Source organism: Podarcis muralis, chromosome 1 (genome assembly GCF_964188315.1).
Source record: "Podarcis muralis chromosome 1, rPodMur119.hap1.1, whole genome shotgun sequence".
Classification (NCBI taxonomy): domain Eukaryota; kingdom Metazoa; phylum Chordata; class Lepidosauria; order Squamata; family Lacertidae; genus Podarcis; species Podarcis muralis.
The window spans coordinates 113,559,656-113,579,853 of NC_135655.1; the positions used below are offsets into that span (position 1 = coordinate 113,559,656).

The 20,198-nt window shown below is 42.8% G+C and overlaps 1 protein-coding gene across 11 annotated transcripts in view; it reads right to left on the reverse strand.

The window, feature by feature from the left end:
* Positions 1–964: 964 nt before the first annotated feature.
* OSBPL6 (oxysterol binding protein like 6) overlaps positions 965–20,198 on the reverse strand; it is a 111,575-nt gene continuing 92,341 nt past the window's right edge. For 10 of the 11 annotated variants that reach the window (XM_077916626.1, XM_077916612.1, XM_028748612.2 and 7 more), the window contains 10 exons: positions 19,018–19,105; positions 18,251–18,504; positions 16,079–16,216; positions 14,806–14,869; positions 14,478–14,556; positions 12,594–12,738; positions 11,961–12,105; positions 9,898–10,024; positions 8,274–8,396; positions 965–7,464 (listed from right to left, as the gene is read on the reverse strand). In XM_077916626.1, coding sequence (XP_077772752.1) covers positions 7,356–7,464; positions 8,274–8,396; positions 9,898–10,024; positions 11,961–12,105; positions 12,594–12,738; positions 14,478–14,556; positions 14,806–14,869; positions 16,079–16,216; positions 18,251–18,504; positions 19,018–19,105 — 1,272 coding nt within the window. In that variant the 3' untranslated portion in view covers positions 965–7,355. The remainder of the gene's footprint in view (positions 7,465–8,273; positions 8,397–9,897; positions 10,025–11,960; positions 12,106–12,593; positions 12,739–14,477; positions 14,557–14,805; positions 14,870–16,078; positions 16,217–18,250; positions 18,505–19,017; positions 19,106–20,198) is intronic. The other variant, XM_028748586.2, reaches the window with a different exon arrangement.

Here is a 20,198-nt window from a genome sequence, read left to right on the forward strand (position 1 = left end):
ATAGTTGCATTTCATAGGCCAATGAAGAAGCAATGGTATCTCCTTTTGTTCAAAATGAATTTGATGACACTATGGGACTAAGTTTGATATTACAAAATGGCATGATCTTTCATCGGTGATAGCCTACTTGAAATGCTCAGTTGGAACTTGGGGGAAGTCAGTTAAAAGCTGATAAAGAGGTACCATTCTTAGGTTCTTAAAGAGATGGCAGACATGCAAAATATACAGAATCTGTAAATAAAGCATTATCTCTGTGGAAACCCGTCTTAATAGTCGGATTTCTGTATGAACCTAGTCGGATATTCTGTATGAATATTTGACAAATATTCCATATGCCTACACAATTTGGCTTTCCCAAGAACCGTAACTCTTTAATTCTGCATGGGTTTTCATATCTATAAGACAAAATATGAGGACCATGCAGACTTTTGCAGAGCAATCCTGCAGTTGTTTATGCATAAATGAAGCTGTGTTCGATGGGGCTTACTTCCTATTGAATAAGCTCAGTACTGTATTGCAGCGTTAATTATTCTTACTGGTGTATTCAGTACCTCACCAATAGTGATACCATCTGAATTCAGACCAGAAGGTTCTCAGGTCAAATTCCATCTGATCCTGTAGAGAGCTTGGGTGGTAACATTGGGCTCAGACTGGGGAGACTGGAGTTCAAATCCACATTCAGCCACGATGCTCATAAGAACACAAGAGCCTACTGGATCAGCCACCATCCTGTTCTCACAGCAGCCAACCAGACATCTATGGAAAGTTCACTGGCTCACTCTGCCAATCACTGTCTCGCTTCCTAACCTACAGGGTGGGTGGTTGTGAGGAGAAAATGGAGGTGGTGGCAAAACTACCTAGGTGACCCCAAGCGCCTTGGGAGAAAGGCTGGGAGACAAATGCAATAAAAGTGCAATAAAGTGAATCGGAAAACTGAAAAAGAAATCAAAGTGACTTTAAAAGGTAATTGCTGTGAATTTATTGAGGCCTGTTTTCTTACAAATGGAACATTCCTCTGTACAACATTCATTTGAAGAGGCACAGTTCTCGTGCTTTTTCGGTAGCACAACATACACATGATCTTAAATATGTGATAGACAGGTAGGAAAGAACGATGTGTAGCTGGAGCAACACATTTGGTTTGCTGCCACGACAGTTCCCACTGGCAGAGAGGGACGGGGAGAGAGAGAAGAGGACATCTTGAGAAATGGAACAGTGGCTTGTTTCTTGGATATTGGAAACAAAGCAGAAGAAAGTGACGTTTCAGGTTCACATGCATTCTCTCCTACCAAGAATACCACTCCTTTCCATTACAGCCATAGAACACAATCTAGTAAATCATAACTAACTTTGTGGAGCTTAACACTTCCGTAGTGTTGGGGCGGGGGCGAACCATAGCTCAACAGCACAGCACATTAACTGCATAGCTCAACAGCACAGCACATCAACACTAAAGGTCAATCCCCATCATCTCCAGGTTAAGGCTGGAAATAACCCTTCTCTTGAGCCATGGAGAGCTTCTTGGAGGTAGATTTAGGGGAGTGCAACCAATTCGGTCACAATGCAGAGCCTTGGGGGCGCCATGACTATTATTTAGAAGGGAGTGCGAGAGGCGGGGCTGGCGCCGAATTTCGGTGTCACATGGGGCGCTGCTGAAATTTGAGACCCCAAGGTCTGCCACTGAACTTCTGCCAATCAGAGTAGGTGATAAGTCAGATGGACCAATGGTCTGACTCCTTACAAGTCAGCTGCCTATATTCTTCCTTGTTAACTTCAGCTAGGCATGACTCTCGTCTTATTTTACAACTTTCAATAGCCTGGACCACAGTTTCAAGTAAGGATGGTTTAAAACGAGTGCGTGCTTAGTTCGTTCTTCCAGCAGTGTGGACAGGAAACAAGTAGACACCAGCTCTTGTGGCTTGATTTCCCCAAACAATCAGCGAGTGGTAAGCCAAAGTTTGCTCTTGACTTACTTCTGGTTTGTTGGGGGAAACCAACTTCACACAATACAATGTCCTCCCCCGTGTGCTGAAGGAAAAAGGGGGGTGATTACTGAAGCAGGGATGCAGTCACCTTAAACCATAGCTTAATTAAAACTATGGTTTTAAGTGATGTGCAAATCAGGCCACTGTTAGTCAAACTTTCAAATGAATATTTACTGGATTGTGCTCATGTTTTTTTTTAAAAAGACAATTCAACTTTCATTATGGTTCATTTGCTACACATTTTCTGTTAGAATTAAAACAAAACACTGCACAAAATGTAGCACGTAGTTTGGTAACATTGATTTTCTCCCCTCTCAGAATAAGCATGAATTCAAAACGAAACCCAACTCAAGTATTGTCCTTAAGACATGTTACTTATACCTTTCCGCACAATCATTTCCTGGTGGGTAGGCTAAGCGAAACGAAAGAACTTGACAACGAAAGTTATTTTACAGGGAAGTAATTCAGTGGCAAGTTAGCTGGAGAACAAGATATGCAGATCAGCTTTACAGTTCTGCATCCACCAAAGTAAATGAGGAAACACCTGTTTTAATAGTTATTGATTGCACTCAAATTCTCAAAAACCACAGAGGTAAATGAATTTTCCCAGTCTCAGATTTGGCACCATTTTCCTAACCACAATGAGGGCTGAGAGAAAATCTACCAAATCACAAAAGTATGGATTAGTACTCTTGAGTGCGGTCTTTGTTCATTTACATTTGCAGCACGGGACATAATCCAAAGGTACCTTCCCATGTCCGCAACCACTATTTCTGAGCCCTGGACTTGGGGAAAACCCACCAAATGTTTATTTACTACCTATATTTTTTATCACTTTTGCTCTGGTTACAAATTGCTTCACAGCAAAGACGTAGCTAGGGCGGATGGGAGGGCAGGACGCACTGGGCCCCACACCTGGAGGGTGGCTCTTAGCGTGGGGCCTGGCCTGCAGCATGCCCAAGCCACGCGTCTCTCCTGGGAGTGACACGGTGGCTCAGACGGCTGCAGGCTCCGTGCTGCCCGAAATGGCAGCGTGGGGCTATCATCCACCTGCCTCCTCCGTCTCAGCTGTAGGGCTTCGCCGCTGCTTCAAGGCTTCGTAGTGGGAAGCGATATATAAATTTAATAAACCTAAATCTAAGAGCTCCTCCATCTTGAGGTGTTTCCCCCCCTCCCTATCGAAAAACACTTACAGATAACTACTACAGGAGTAGCTTTTGCCTCAATGTGCATCAGTGCACCAGGACTTTGTCCAGAAATGGTAGCGATGGCATGCCAAGCATTTGGGTTAGGGGGGCAGTTTCTGAACCCTTGCATAGTGCAAGGCCTGGGTTTAGCAAGCCCCCTTGGGAGGCCTTTCTAGACCTTTTCAAGACTCTAGAAAGCCTTCTCTACTTTCTCCAAATTTGCAGGTGTGCTGAAAACCTCTACTACTGAAATGTGATTATATCCATCACTAATAGAAGAGAGGAAGGGGCGGTCTACTTGAAAACAAGAGCATATACAGAGCTCAGGCAGGGAACATGACTGTGGTATAGTTTGGTGCAGCGACTTCCAGTTTAACAAGGAAGCAAATCATACAATGTCTTCTTGAGATTTTCCTGAAGCTTGCAGGAGTGGGAAGAGGCTCAGAGTACAGAAGACCTCAATTTTCAAATCTGGAAAATTTAATAAAGAAAAGTCTACATCATATGAGTTCTGTCACTTGCAGAAACACACGATAATTTGCATTTCTGCAGGATAGGGTGAATATCCCTTCTTAAGTGAGTTCCATGATTGTGTTTTAATTTGTTTGTTTTGCATATTTGCTACTAATGTATATATTCTGCATCACTCTCTATATATATATATTTAAAGATTGTTTTTGTATAGTATTTTTGAAAAAGCAACTCAGTGTAAAATCCATGTTTCGAAAAAGAAAAGAAATGCATGATATTCATGACTCTGAGGCTGAATCTGCATGTTATCTCTGCAGTATGGATGCTACAGAACCACGGCTCCACAAGTGGCTACCATGTTGTCATGGTAATATATAAAAGCACACAATTCCATATATTGCCTAGATCACATGGGCATTTTCATACCAGCATCTATCTGTCTACCACAGACAGGCCACTGCTGCAAGCATTACCCAAGTGTTCTAGGTAAACAATATGACAAAACTCTTCAGTACGTAACTAATGTTATGTAGAAGGAGAAAGCGTTGATTTTTTTTTTTTTTTGCTGCAGCAGCCACACCACAGAGACCCTGTGTAAAATGATTCAGATAAATTCTGCAGCAAGTGATGTGTGACTGCTTTGCACGATTGGAATCCATGAATCTCTAGCAGGGCTAGCCTTGCATAAATATTATACGCTTTGTTTAGACTTAGTTTAGTGCATAAAAAGACAAGAAACTCAAGGCGAGTGATGCACTGAACGGTTTTGAACAGATCCCAGGCTATGAAGAAACTAACTCGGGGAACCCAAGGTGGTTAGATTAGGTTGTCTGTAGGTTTTGGAAGAGCAGCTTCTTTGTTCCACGTAACAAACATACCTTTAAAACCTAGGGGAATTGTGGAAGCAATCGGTGATGTGGCAGGAGGGAAGCGTGGCAGGGCAGGGGCGGTTTCTAAAAATGTTTACTGGGCCAGCTCAAGTCTGTTGCATCAGCCCACACAGGGAAATGGCCTTTGTATACATTATTACCGTTTTAAAAATTCAAATTTGACTGAAATGGAATCTCTAAGGAAGGAAATAACTTGAAGGGGAGGGGAGAATCTGTGTTGACAAGACATGTCAAGGGACAAGACAAGGGAGTTAGTTAATTACTCAGTTGTGGATCATATCCAATATTCTTTCACCCTTGAATGATAGCTGGACATCGCAGCAAAGTTGGTCCAACCATCAATTTTGCTTATCCCTGCCCCTTTGCTCCTGGAGGACAGTCTGCTTTCTTTATAAATAAAATCACATAATGGACATTGTTCTTTCTTTCTATTTAAGGAAATATGTTTGGTATTTTTTTCCAAAGTGAAAAAACAACAAAATTGCTCCAGGGAAAAGGGAAAGGGATTGATGTCTCCTTGTGACATCATGGGCTTCAGCCAATCAAACTGTCCATAACTTATTTTTGGCCACTTCAGAGATCAGCCCCTAGAAATTAAAGGTACATTTGGACAAAACAACCGCACTACTCTAAAAATGTTACATCTGTCTCTACCCCCTTGCTTCAGTTAACTTTCATACGGGTAATAAATTAGCTGTTTTGTTTAAAGGGTTTGATTAGATTCGAATGACAGAAGGGAAGAAGTGAGTTCAGCAAATATTCTCAGGAAGACTTTAACTGGGAGCTATGATTAGTAGTTCCAATGGTCCCACGCTGCGTCCCTGAAATATTTTACCAACACTCTTTCCAGCCTTCATATGATAAACCCCAAAACCAGAAGCTGCAGGCTACAAAACTTGACCTGCTTAGAAAATGAAAACTGATATTTTGAAATGTCAAACAGAACTTTTGCAAGAACAGACTTAAAAAGTCATGATGTGATCATTGCCATTGAATAGTCTGGAATTTATTCTAAGCCTCAGTCAAACGAAAGAGACCCTGAGCTACAAGTACAGCTCAGAAAGAAGTTGTGGTCAAATATTTAAATATCCATCAATACTGTGCATACCAAGAGGAAGTAACACTGTGGGGAGAAATCATATTTATAACTCTTTGCTTCTTTGGCAGATGTGCTTGTAAAGAAGGAATTGTGGGCTTTGGAAATATATATATAAGTAATTTGTAGCACAGTTAAATGAACAGTCAATTTGCTTTTGGGAAATAATGGTAAGAGACACCTCTGTATCTCTATGGAACCCCACCAAGAAGTCGTTCTTAAGAAGCACCATGCAAAGGAAAATTAAGCATATTTAGAATTATGTGCTATGTACTGTATATACGTAGAAATCTAATACAAGGAGATCTTTTCTGTCATGGATGCCTATGAGATGCAAGTAGGGAGTCTGTTAGCAAACTGGGCATGAATGAAAGACAAGATGACATTTAAAAAAATATGATTTTTATCTATTAATACTGGCTACAGCAAAGCATGCCAACTTCACTTTACTTTGAGACAGAGGTCATGCAGGCTCCTTCCATATACATCATTGAAATGTGCTGCACAGCAACCATTTAAGGTCTTGCTTCTTCATCGAAAAATAGAATTGCCTTTTTGTAAAATGGCAAAATAGAATTATGCACAAAAGCAGTATTAGCAGTGGCAAGATGCTGCCGAGAACTTAGTTGCATATGCTATGTTGCTTTCCCCATAAAACAGATGTGCAACAAAAGCATCTTGTGTACCAAAGAGAACATGACCATGTATGTTACCAGGATAATCCACCTCCGGGAAAGGAGACAAGACACTTATCATTTTTTGTGCTTAACACTCATGCGAAGCTTCAGGGAATTCCAATTGTATAAAGACTTATGAGAAAATGAGACAAAAGTGTGAAGCCATGGGAAGAGATGGTATATTTATCACAGCATTAGGCATTGAGAATACGACCTCGGCTTCATTTGCCAAGGTTGTTACAAAACCAGCCAGTCTCCTTTCAACTTGACCACACAATAGTCCCCACCCCACCCCCAAAGTTAAAACATGTCCTAGTTGATCACTTTCCTTTACAATCCATTTAGGGTTTCTCTCTTAAATAATAATAATACACTTTCTTCATTATTTATAATATGAACAAAATCCTAGCGCTTTAAAAATCTGCCCCTGACAAACGTCTAAGAATACATATTTTAAAATGACTTAAATGTACAACTTCACATTGGTGTGTTTTTTTTAAGGCATGAACAATGGCGAATGAATGAGGAGAGCTTCCAGAAAAGCATTATGCCTTTTTTCGACGTGGCCAGTCCAAGCACATCACACATCAAGAAACTAACCCGAAGCTAGAAATGAACAAGTATTGCGACTCAAGGTTTAATAATAGCATGGGTGGACATTCTAGACATGTTCCATTAAAACAAATCTTGTTTTGTTTTTGTATCTTTTCTGTTGTCTATTTTAAGCACCAGATACTCTTCGAAAGCATCTTTGGCTAACTCAGTGCATGCTTCTCTTGTGCTGCATTTCCCTTATCCCAATATTTAAAAGGGCGTATTGGTTCCCCCTCCATTTAATTTAATGCCAGCTGCAGAAATGTCCAGGGTCTGGGCTAATGCACTTTTGGAAGTCCATTTATAAAGATGAATATAAAAGCAAATGAAAGGTTTCTTGCAGGCCCACAAACCAACCTCAGCTATAAGAAACATGTTGTGCATAGGTTTTTTTTAAGGTTTTTCTTTTTTCTTTTTTTTAAGGAGTGATATGTTACTAGATCTACATTCTCAGTTTACCAGAGTTTGAGGGTTTCTACTTTACTAAAGCCAGGATCCTTTCGGAGTTCCCAATACGTGTCGTTAGAAACCCAAGCTTCTCTTTGATTGGCATCGATAACTTTTCTGCAAAATCAAAAGAAAAATACACACCTGTTAGACAAAATAAATTCAGGAGTGCCTTTAACAAGGACCGAATTATACTCCCTTGCAACTCGGCACCTGTGGAGTCCTTTATAAGAAGCAAAAATCCCATCAACCAGTTGTTTGGTAAGGAAGAGGGAACAGAGGGGTTGAATTCAGCCCACAAAACGACAAACAGGCAGTATTTCGGCTTTTAAAAAATTTCCTATTGGACATCAGGTGTGGGGCAGGTAAGGCTGGAGCCATGAATGAAGTGGAACCATAACACAAGCTCCCGATTGTACCGTTATAAATGGCAGTCTCTATGAGTGCTAGTCAGGTGATGTCAACCTGAACATTACCTCACACCAGAAGTCCCAGCCAAACAGGGCTTATAATCAAATTTTGTTTTTGTTTCTTGGGTTTGTTTTTTTTAAATTTCTCAGCCTGCGCAATGAGAAGAAACAGACATTTTCCACATAAATGCATTTTTCCAATGCTGAAAATGAAACTGTCTCAACAACTCATGGAAATATTTCTGTAAAAAGTTAATTGTGATAACAATGGGTGGTATTCCACTAAGCTTTGCTTGGGGTAAACCCACTGAAGTTAATGACCATTATGAAGTTAAATGTCCGTTAATTTCAATGGGTTTACTTTGAGTAAACCTTAGTTTACTCATAACCTTTACAAGCTGCCAACTCCTCAACCCAGTTTCAACTATTTAAATTTTCCCACTCTGTTACCAGGCTGGTGGTGTATCTGTTAGCAAGGGGGGGGGGGGGACAAACCACATTCCTGAGTTTACATACTTAAAAAATTTTGGTACATGTTCCATATTATTTTCTTCTAAGTAGCGTCTTCGACTTCTCTGGAGTTCTTCTATTCTTAGTTTTTCTGACGCTGCTGCTTCTAAATCCCCGTCTTCCAAAAGCCTGCAATAAAGCAAGTGGAACTTCGAATATACAGTATACCAACATTCAAGCACTGGAACGAATCAACAAAACCCCGGAGATGACAAACCTACACCCATCAAGAGTTGCTGGATCCGTACCATCCAGATACTGCAGTTCAGATAAAATGAGCAGGGATGAGAGCCAATTAATTAAACAAATCTTTAATTATTAAGCATGTGAGTTTTAGATGATTGTCTGTATACTGACTTGCTGATTAAAGCAGAATAAATTAATATTAGTTTTTTAAAAGCACACAGTTGTTTTCAACAAGCAGCATGCTTATTTTGTTTTATGCAAACCCCATGCCAATCTTAAAAGAGTCAGTTCCTCTTGGGAGTGAAGAGCAATGCCTCTGCTAAGACAGCAGCTGCCCAATGTAACTTTTATAGCTACCTGAATCATAAACAAACCAACCTTCCTGATTAGTGTGGGGCAGACCCTTAGTTGATCAAAGGTTTTTTTAAGCAAGTCATGTTACAAAGTGATGGACTAAACTAGGAGTGGGGAACTTCAGGTCCAAGGGTCACAAGTGGCCACCATGTGTCTCTCTGTCCAGGCTTTGGGACTCTGCACAGGTGACACCCTTTCACTGGCCCTGCTCTGCAGCCTCCCTGGGTGTTTTTGCCTGGCTGAAACGTGTCCTTGTACTGTGTGTAAACCTCTATCAGGGCCGGTGTTGGGAGCAGGCCAGCAATAACTCGCAAGGCGTCAGTGGAGTTAACTCTTTGTTCAAATAAACAACAGCTCAGGCCTAGTGAGCACAGCAACTCTTCCCAGCAGATCTTGCCCCAATGAGGCAGTTGCGAGGACTGAAGGGCCACGCCTTCCCAGTGCTCCCCAAGACTCTTCCTCCCTTGCGTCCTTCCCTAGCAATCTGAGACTCTGACACCTTGTCTGTTTTTGCTCCACCCTCTGGGAGACCAGGAGGGAGGGGAGCTGGTCACCGCAGGAGAGGGAGACCCCCTGGCTTCTTCAACATCCTGATTCATCTCTGCCTCCTCCCCTACTCTCCAGCCTCCTCTTCTGCCTCTGATTCTGGACTGCTCTCTGCCACAGCCTCTTCCTGCTCACTAAAACCTGTTAGCTTCAGCTTACAACACCTCCTCATTCCAGACTTCTGACCACTCATCAACATCCCATCACCAGTCCCCTGGCTCTGAGCCTTCTTCCCTTGGGGGTTCCTGAGATGGTGGCTCCCACCACTCCTTTGCATCCAGTCAGTCCATGGCAACCTCTTATTTTGTGCTTGGCTGGAAAGTAGCCTAAAGTACAAATTTAAAAGCTGCATCTTTTGTGCCTGGATAAACTCACCCACCACTGAGTCCCTGGAAAATGACCCACAAGGGAATCTGGCCCGCATGCTAACGAAGCTTCCCCACCCCTGGACTAAACATTGGGGTCCTGAAAACAGGTGCGACCTACAATCTATGTTTGAAAGCAGCCGCTGAGCATTAAATAACGACAACCAAGTGATTCTTGCCTTTGGTCTGGCCTGAATCGGGCATCTGTTCTTGGAAGAAGATCTTTCAGTGCAGGATCTAACTCATTCAGCTCAATGGCAAACCTTGTGAAGCCATAATAACGCTCGTAGTTGGTGGGCATGGAGCCTGCATTAACAGACAAGACAAAGTGAGTAGCTAGGCATTGTGAACGAAGAAGACATAGTCCTCTGAATAGAGAAGGTCAAAATCCCTGCTTGCAGCTCCTGAAGTTGGCTCTAACTACTGGTGATAAACTGAAACTGGTCAAACGTCAGGCAAGCACTGCCAAAAGACAGCACCTCTCACAGTTCTAACCACTGTGTGTGGGGTGGACTAAGGCTTGCTCTACGTGCCGCTGAGCTGCCACCTGAGGTGGTGCCTTCTACATATCTTGCTGCCATTATACACAGTGCCTGGGCATCCCAGAGTTCTTCTGCCTCATTCAGAGCCTTTCAACACCAGCATCCCCTCACTCCCGGAGGAGAGTAGTGTCGGTCTGAAAACTCGGCCTGCTGGGAGAAAATTCATGGAACAAACACTTTTACACCGTGAGCATGATACGGTCCTGCTTCAAGTAGCCTCCACCTGGAGAAAAATAAAGTTTGAGCCAGGCCAATAGACAGCCCAGCTATTAAAACGGAGGGTGCTGAAGCATCTATTAGGGAGAGGAGAATACCTACGAGCTGCATATGAAGATGCCCTTGGCCACTGGTCCAGGGTTGTGTACTCTGGCAAAGGTTCTCTGATAGCCACCCTTCATACCCCTCTTACCAGAGATTTTTAGAGGTCTCATTGCTGGGGTCTGAAGCTCAGGCCTGATGTGATAGCTCAGTTGGTGCTGATAACCCCAAGGTTGCAGGTTCAATCCCTATGTGGGACAGCTGCATATTCCTGCATTGCGGGGAGTTGGACTAGAAGATCTTCAGGGTCCCCTTCCAACTTTACATTTCTATTATTTTATGTGGCCTAGCACAGAGGAATGGCTCTTTCCTGCACCTGCCACTGTGGTGAGACAGTCTGTAAACCAGAGCTGGGTTTATTTCTCCAAGTAACAGTTCTGAAAAGGCAACTGGTATTCTTTGTAAATTAGGAACAATCGATACACCAGAGCTTTCATTTTCAAATCAGGTGGTCCTATTATTGCTGTGACAAAAAATGCTTATTGGAGACCAATAAACGAGTACAGTGGTACCTCGGGTTACAAACTTAATTGGTTCCAGAGGTCCGTTCTTAACCTGAAACCGTTCTTAACCTGAGGCGTGCTTTTGCTAATGGGGCCTCCTGCTGCCGCCACGCGTTTTCTGCTCTCATCCTGGAGCGTAGTTCACCACCTGAGATACTACTTCCGGGTTAGTGGAGTTTGTAACCTGAAGTGTTTGTAACCCGAAGCGTATGTAACCCGAGGTACCACTGTAATTAGAAATCCCCAATTGATTATCTTTCAAAGAGGAAGTATGCAGTATTTTGTAGTGCAAATACTTCCAGTTTTTCCATGTCTACTTTCGTCATTGGGTTTGCAGCACACCAGGAGATTTCTCTCCCTGCCTCTGCCAAGCCACCAGCACGGTTACTGTGCACAGAAAACAGTTTCTATTGGTGCCAGTGAGAGTCTTTAAGCCTTGCAGCTGCTAGGAGGAGATTTTCAGGAGACTTTGTGACTGGAAGAAGAAAGGGATAAATCCCGCCCCCAGACATCCTGCAATCCCAGTGACACCGGCTCCCTGCATTTGTAATTAAGTGAAAACAAGAGATGTAGCGCATGAAGCATAGCCTGCAGCTTGGCCCCTTCGGTCTATCTAAAGCAGGCTTCCTCAAACCTGGCCCTCCAGATGTTTTGAGACTACAATTCCCATCATCCCTGACCACTGGTCCTGCTAGCTAGGGATCATGGGAGTTGTAGGCCAGAAACATCTGGAGGGCCGAGTTTGAGGAAGCCTGATCTAGAGCCATTCCAGTCTGCCATACTTGATATATGATGAGGAAGCTCCTTCACCCATAGTGCAAGTATTGAATCCACCCCACCTCTTCACCTAAAAGAGCTGTTCCTCTAATAGGTTCATACCTGGTCTCCATATACATTTTGCCGAAGGCCCAACTCCACAGTACAACCCTTCATGCCACTTCCCAAAGAGGCGGTGTACCACCTTTCCTTCTTGGTCCATGACAACGCCTTGGACTTCATTCACGTTCGAATTCCAGTAATTCACCTAAAAAAATAATAATGCAAGGAAACAGAAGATCTGCGGCCTTTTTCTTAACTGTTAAGGTAAATCACCCCAGTTTCAGGTGTCTGGGCTATAACTAGGTATCAACTTTCAACAAGACCAGGCAGATCTGTATCACACCCATCTAACAGCTAGGCAGTGCCAATGAGCTGCCAGAAGCAGGTGGGGAATCGGGATGATTCAGACACCACCACCCCTTATCGTACTGTGCCAAATATCTTCTAATGCAGTCCCAAAGAGGTGCAGAGGATAAAGACCTTGCCAATGCAATTAGCATGTCCGCTGGCAACCAGTGAAAGGGTCTTATATTTATCGCCCACGTTTTGGTGCACAGATTCATACAATTCATACAACTGTTACCTCCAGCTAGTGAACCTGCCCTGTGTGCTCCCAGAGGCTGCTGAGCAACGGGCCACCAATTGCACAAACACCCTTTTCACTGTTCATAATGAGTTTCAAAGAAACGTTACCTTGATGAATGTGAGTTTACAAATACAAACGCTGCTTTTTGTGTTTCTGATGGTTATTTCTCCATAATGTTCTATCCATCTCCTTCCACTGAGGATGTTGTGTATGCAAGTAGTGACTTTGTTCCATACGTAGGAATCACCGTACCTGCAAAGAGAGTTAGCTGTGGAAACTGTGCTCCAAAAATGCCCTTTCCAAACCACCGCCTATTCACAAATGAAACAGTACTCCCCCTTCCAATATTGAAAGCCAATGGACCACCAACAGAACTCAAATATGAAAATACCCACACTTTTTACATGTATTTGTGTCCTGCTAGGGGCATAGCTGTCAACGTTTCCTCTTTTTAAAGGGGAATTCCCTTATTCCGAATAGGATTCCTCGCAAGAAAGGGGAAAAGTTGACAGCTATGGCTAGGGGTTGAATTGCAAATCAATTAGAACAATAAATATTTTTAAACCAGTTTTTAAAAAAGGTAATAAAGCAAAAGCACAACAATAAAATAAGAACAAAACAGCAGTGCAGAATGGGCAGAAATCATAAACACCACCCCCACTGATTTCCAAAGCCACCAAAGGCCTGGGTAAATAAAGATATTAAAAACTTATTTCTAAAACATAAGGAAGTTTGAGTGCCTGACAAATGTGCCAGAGGGAAGGGCCTTCCACAGCCAGGGAAGAGCCTTCCACAGCCATACTAAGAAGGCTTTGCTTCTAGTAGCCATATAGCCATTGCACTTTTGAAGGTGGAGGCGAAAGGAATAGGGTGTCCACAGAGAACTGTCAGTCCCCGCCCCCGCCCCCCCGGTGCTTAACCATTGGTTATTGGTTATTCTCACAGACAGTCAGTCAACTCTGTCCCACTACAGACACTTAATGCTCTGTGAAACATTACAGCCCTCTATAATGAAGATACGTTTTGGATAATATTATTCTAAAACAATCTTTTTATGTTGTAAGCTGTGATCTCTGGATGAAGGGCAGTATATAAATTTCATCATTATTATTATTATTATTAATTCTTCTGCCAGACATCATAGTATGTGTTTTCTTACTATGGTTACATTGGTTCCGCACAGTATTATATAAAAAAACCTGTTTTGTCCTCAAAATAACTCTATTAAGTAGATTAGGCTGAGAAATTGCGAGTTGCCCAAAGCCCCACATTGAGCTTCATGGTTCATTATAGTTTTGAACCCAGTTCTCCCCAACTTTTAAGCCCATTACGCTGTTCATTCCACCGGACTGGTTCTGAATGAAACAAGATGAGACGAGCAGAGAAACTGCAGGATTAGCTGACCAGCTGCAAAGAAACTTCAGGAGGTACACATTGCAGGATAGTAATACTCTCCCAAGCTTCCTTGCACTGAAACAGGACTCACCCTTATCTGCCACACTCTATAGGCAAGAGTTCATGTCATTGTGAAACCTCATATTTTACAAAGAACACACCTCACTTTAAGTTACCATGATGCCTCTCACCTTTATCCTCCTAGGGGAAATCCGAACAATTTTTACAGGGGGTAAAAATGGAATATGCTTCCTTTTACTGTGCAAAGCAAACACTCGCAGTACTAAAACGTCTCCCACTCAGGAAGCTGCTGTGAATTAACTGGCCTAATGTTCACAACTGTTGGATCAAACATAGTTGCAGCATCTAGTAATAGCAGGTAGAGCAAGTAATTATTCAGAGATCCCAGTTGCCTTATCACGACACGCAAGCTGCTGCTATGTGTTCCCTGCCTTGTCTGGCTTCAGTTTTGCTACATTATTCATCAGTGTGCATCTGGGACTTCAAGTGCCTAAATTAGTCTCATGGAACTGCTTTTCCAGGATGAAGAAGAAACAAACAAACAACAGGAAAAGAAGAATGGAGAAGCTGCTTACTTTGGAAGCGTGACATTCAGTGTCCCGATTGGCAGTATTTCCATTGACTTGCCCCAGAATTTGTTTTTCCACCTTATATCTGAATAACATAGCAAAGATTCAGAAAGCTGCAAGTTACAGAAGTTCTACAAATGCAACGAACCATTATTTCTCTTTGTTTAATACGAAACTGGAAGACCTAAAACAGCAGGCTTCCCAATTATATTAACCTTTTCGTTAAATTCCACAAAAATGAAACTATGCATGTAATTGTAAGTTTTCTTTTTTTTAAACAAAAACAAAAACAGAACTAAATTTGGTCTTTAGGCTTGTGAATTAAAATGTATACCTTGCCAAAACACAAAATTCTTTGATTCACAGTGACAGGCAGAAATGGGTGGGTGGTGGCTAACCTGAAATAAAAAATTACGGTGGTGAGGAATTGTGCAAGAGACTTTCATTTTTATCATCACTGTAACAGACACCTTACATAAAAGAGAGATGATGCAGCAGCAGAAAAAGCTGCTGCTATTCTAGGCTGCATCAACAGAAGTATAGTGTCCCGATCGAGGGAAGTCATAGTACCACTCTATTTTGCCTGGATCAGACCCCACCAGTAATATTGTGTGCATTTCTGGGCACCACAATTTAAGAAGGATATTGACAAGCTGGAACTTGTGCAGAGGTGAGTGTCCATGATGATCAAGACTCTGGAAACCTACCCTTAGGAGGAACAGTTGAGAGAGTTGGGTATGTTTAGTCTGGAAAAGAGGAGACTGAGAGGAGATATGATAGCCATCTTCAATTATCTGAAGGGCTGTCACAAGGAAGATGGAGCCTTCTTCTGCTCCGAAGGCTAGTGTCCGAACCAACAGATTCAAGTTACAAAAAAGGAGATTCCAACGAAACATCAGGAAGAACTTTCTGAGAGGAAGAGCTGTTCAATAGAAACAGATCCCACAAGAGATGGTGGACTCTCCTTCCTTGGAAGTTTTTAAGCAGAGATTGGATGGTGATGCGTCATGTAGGATCTAGTTGAGATTCCTGCATAGAATCATAGAAATGTAGAACTGGAAGGGACACTGAAGATCATCTAGTTCAGGCATCCCCAAACTCGGCCCTCCAGATATTTTGGAACCACAACTCCCATCATCCCTAGCTAACAGGACCAGTGGTCAGGGAAGATGGGAACTGTAGTCCCCAAACATCTGGAGGCCGAGTTTGGGGGTGCCTGATCTAACTCAACCCCCTGCAATGCAGGGATATGCAGCTGTCCCATATGGGGATCGAACCTGCGGCCTTGGCGTTATCAGCACCAAGCTCTAACCAACTGAGCTATCCAGAAACTTGGACCATTGCAGGGGGCTGGGCCATCAGGGTCCCTTCCAGCTCCACAGTTCTAGGATTCTATGATTTCTGCAAAACTGGATTCAGCTTTACAATGCTGAATTGCACCTAATGCTTGAAAAACAAATATATATCTTCAGATCTATTTTAAAAGCTATATATTTAGATTCATATCAGCCAGCATTCTGAAAATAAGATGAAATGCATCAACCAAAATAAACACATAAATTAAAGTCACGGTGCTATTTAAGGGTCTCTTTTGAAACAGATTTTACCTGCTCCGAGAAAAAACGAAATCCTTTGTCTTCCCTAATTGATTCGTAAGTTTCACCAAGCACAGGGTTAAAAGGCTTGCTTCCAGCTCTGTAGTAAGTGGAGGCATATCCTGAAGTTGCAAAGGCAGCAATAAGGACCTAGTTAAAACAAAGGGGAAAAACTTGAGAAACAGTATCTAAACAGTACTGGAGAGACTGTGCAAGCAAACGGGTGTTTCCTTTTCTGGGTGATGGCAGCACCTTTGGCGTTAGTGCTAGAACTGCAGACAGCAACTCTGTTCTTGCAATAGCAGTATAGCCACTGTCCCAACATAATAAAGGACAGGGAAAGTCATGCTTCAAGTGGTGGGAAGGTAGGAATGCCAATAATATCCATGCGAATCTGTTCCCAAGGCAAACAGCATCCGAAGCAAGCTTAAAGATGAAGACTATATTTGCTATTTTTGTCTTGGGATCAGACACAATTGTGTGGGGAAAGAAAGGATGTGCGATCTGGAAAGCCCTTAATGGGGAAACATGGGGTTTTTCGTGTGACACAAGGATCTACCGGGGGGGGGCTAGCACTCCCCTTTTTGCATTTCCAGTTTGCATCCTCCCACCTTTTCCATATAAGCAATTTTACTCTAGAGTCTAGATTGACATCCTGAGGATTTTTATTTGGGTTTTATTAGGCACCATCCTCAGGTGCTGACAAAAAAAATAACACCAGTTAGTCGGTGTTAGAAGGGGGGCAGAAATGGATGTGTCTTATGCAATTAGAGAAAGCAAAGAGTACTTTCAGATCTCTGGAGAATTGTCATCTCTACAAGCCTATTGAGAATCATCTCATATTACAATTTGGTCTGTTTCGCAGACCCGGAAAGTGGAGCACCACTCCTGTGTATAGGAATATAATGGAAGCAGTCCGCCCGGAATCCACCCCACCCCCCATTCATGCCATCTTGAAAGTTGTCTTGAGCAAAAGCATTCCTAGCGGGGCTTGCAGAGTGGAATTCCCCATTGCCAGAATATAGGGCATTATCTGCCTTGCACGGAAAAGGGTAATATAGGGATGTGGCTACAGCTTTGGAATTCACAGGTCTGACAAAATAGATACACCGACAAGTGAGTGATCACTCTCTGCAACAGAGGCTCTAGTGGTTTTTGTTTTTGTTTTTTTAAACTACTTATTTCCCTTTAGAATCGCTCAAGAGGCTTATACCAAGTGCCTTCTCTTGCATTACCTCAGCAGTGTGGCCGCTACGGTAGCATCACTCCTTTCCACACTACGAAGGCAACGTCAGAAGTTTCAAACCACATAGCGCCTGAGACTCTTAATCTCAGGGTTGCGGGTTCAAGCCACAAATTGGGCAAAATGTGGGTTCCTGCACTGCAGGGGCTTGGACCAGATGACCTTTGCGGTCCCTTCCAACTCTACGGCCTTATGATTCTATGTGGGAAGAACGCATACTCTAGCATCCTTAGATTATTTCATCATACTAGTATTGTCCCGTTTGGAAAGCAAGGCAATGGGGGGGGGGGAAGGGGGGATGAAACACAATATGGGCTCTTCCCACATGATCTGGGTCTCCTGGCAAAAGGATGTCCGTGAGCAGCTTCCATACCGCAAAGGTAATGTGAGGCTGGACCCTAAGACTCACTACAACATGTATGCAAGTTCATTCATCTGAATTTATACTGCTCCTGCAAGGATCCACTTATGTGAGCAGTTATCTGCAGAGATATAGCCAGCCAAGGACCATCTGAACTGGTCGTAAGAAAGTACGCCAACGAAAGGAACAGGCTGGATAAAAAGTAAAAAAAATCCTCTATGTCAGAATCTAGCTGCTTTCACGTTAGAGGCGAGCTTACAATAATGGAAAATGCACAAATGTACAGTGGACCCTCTAGTTATGTACCGCTCTGGATACATAACTTTCGGGTTACGAACGCGGCAAACCCGGAAGTGTATACTTCCGGGTTTCATCGTGCGCGCATGTGCAGAAGTGCTCTGCACACCGTGCGCATGCGCAGAAGCGGTGCCTCTGCCTACGGACTTTTTGGGTTGCGGACAGACCCCCGGAACGAATTTAATTCGTATCCGGAGGGTCCACTGTATTCAATATTAGAGCTCTAGGAGAGGGATAAACACATCAAGGGACATGCAATGATGTGCTCCGTCTGGTTTACTACCATTCGTTCGTAGGGGTCATCAGATTCAGCAGCCTTGTCCAAGAGTTCACTGTATTCCAGTTCCTCACAAAGGTGTTGCAATGTATTCAGAGGCTCGTTTAGCTCTACCGGCATGGATACTTTCGAGAGATCCTTCCCGATATTGTTCCTCAAAATGTTCCACAGGTTGATATTACTAGTATCAGGGCAGGGGGTCGGCAGGCATGTCCTTCGTCCATTTCTGAAAGCACCACCGGTCAGCTCATCATTAAGTACTGGAAGGAAAACAGAAGAACAGCAGGGATGTGAAATCCTTTCATTGACTGAAAAACGAAAAATAAAATGGTTTGTATCCAACGCCAGCTGTACTCAGAGTAAACCCACTGAATTTCATAGGCATGACTAACTTAGGCCTATTCATTTCAAAGGGTCTGTTGTTGTTGTTATAGATTTACTTATACCCCACCTTTTTCCCTGATGGGACTCAAGGCGGTTTACAGATAAAAAGAAGAACCGCTAAAAACATAGGAAAAAACATTGTAAGAAAACCATTATAAACACGGAAAGAATTAAAACTATATACATATAATGAAATCTACTAAAACAATACAAATAATTACAGTAAAAAACAGAAGGAAGAGTGCTATTCTACAGTTAACAGGGATAAAAATGTAAAAGTGGCCCTCACTGATTTGAGTTGCATCCAGAGAGTGTTCCGATTTATATTGCACCACACCTAAAAAGAACACTTATTTTCTAAAACTTAAAAAAATTAAAACCCTGCATACATTGCCGAGAAACATTGTCTGCAACACTGGTGTTGTCCTCTGATATGTTGTCACTCACGTCACTGATGTACGACTCATCATCAGAAGCCTAAAGAAGAAAACAAAGAGATTTAAATGAAAAGTAAATGGAAGCAGACGAGGAGGAGGAGGAAGAAGAAGACAACAAATGGAACACTGAATAGAAATGTTTTCAAAAATTCAAGTCCCAGTGACGCATGTATCCTAGAGTTGTTATCAGGATGAAGAGTGCCCGTTTTGTGAAACCCTGGTTTGGCCAATATCATCCCATTTTTAGCTCGTGCCTAAATATGTAAGCTCTCCATCTTCCTCTCTGAAGAACAAGCTGTACTGGAAGTGACTGTAGGTCAAAGAGTGTCTGTTCTATTGAATACTGATGACTCATGTAAGCCTATCACTGTCAATATGATATATAGGGGGAACGCCTCTAAATCATTCTCTGCAAACACACTTCAAACCATGGTTTTAGAGAAGGGTTGGGTAACTTTTTCTGGCACCACAATCACAGGTGGGTAGATGGTTGGGGGCTGCATCCCAGAAAGCATGACCGGAGCCAGTCACACTGCCATACCTTAAACCAACTCATGCTCACAGACAGTCTTGGAAAGACAGGTACCGTATTTTTCGCTCTATAAGATGCACTTTTCCCTCCTAAAAAGTAAGGGGAAATGTGTGTGCGTCTTATGGAGCGAATGCCGGCTGCGCAGCTATCCCTCTTGCTGTTCTGGCTTCAGGGATAGCCGCACAAAGCCTCTTCAACAACATTTGATTCAGAATATTTTTTTTCTTGTTTTCTTCCTCTAAAAACTAGGTGCGTCTTACGGGTCGAGTGCGTCCTATAGAGCGAAAAATACGATACATGTATGTCTTATTTCTCCATTTAAATTACCTCCAACCGGCCTCCCAAAGAGCTGTATGCACAGGGAAGCACACACTCAAACATTCATGGGAAGTCAGATGCTTCAGGATACAGTATAACCCCTTTTGAAGAGGAGGAAACAGTTCTCTTCCCTGCTGTCCTGCTGATGGCGGATTACCTGGGCAGTGGGAAGAGTGGGCAGGTTTTCCCCACAGCTTGGTGGGTTGCAGAGAGAGTAGTTGAGGGCCCTATGTGGCCCACCCCTGTTTTAAGGAAAGAAAAACAAATTTTCTTGCCAGGGCAA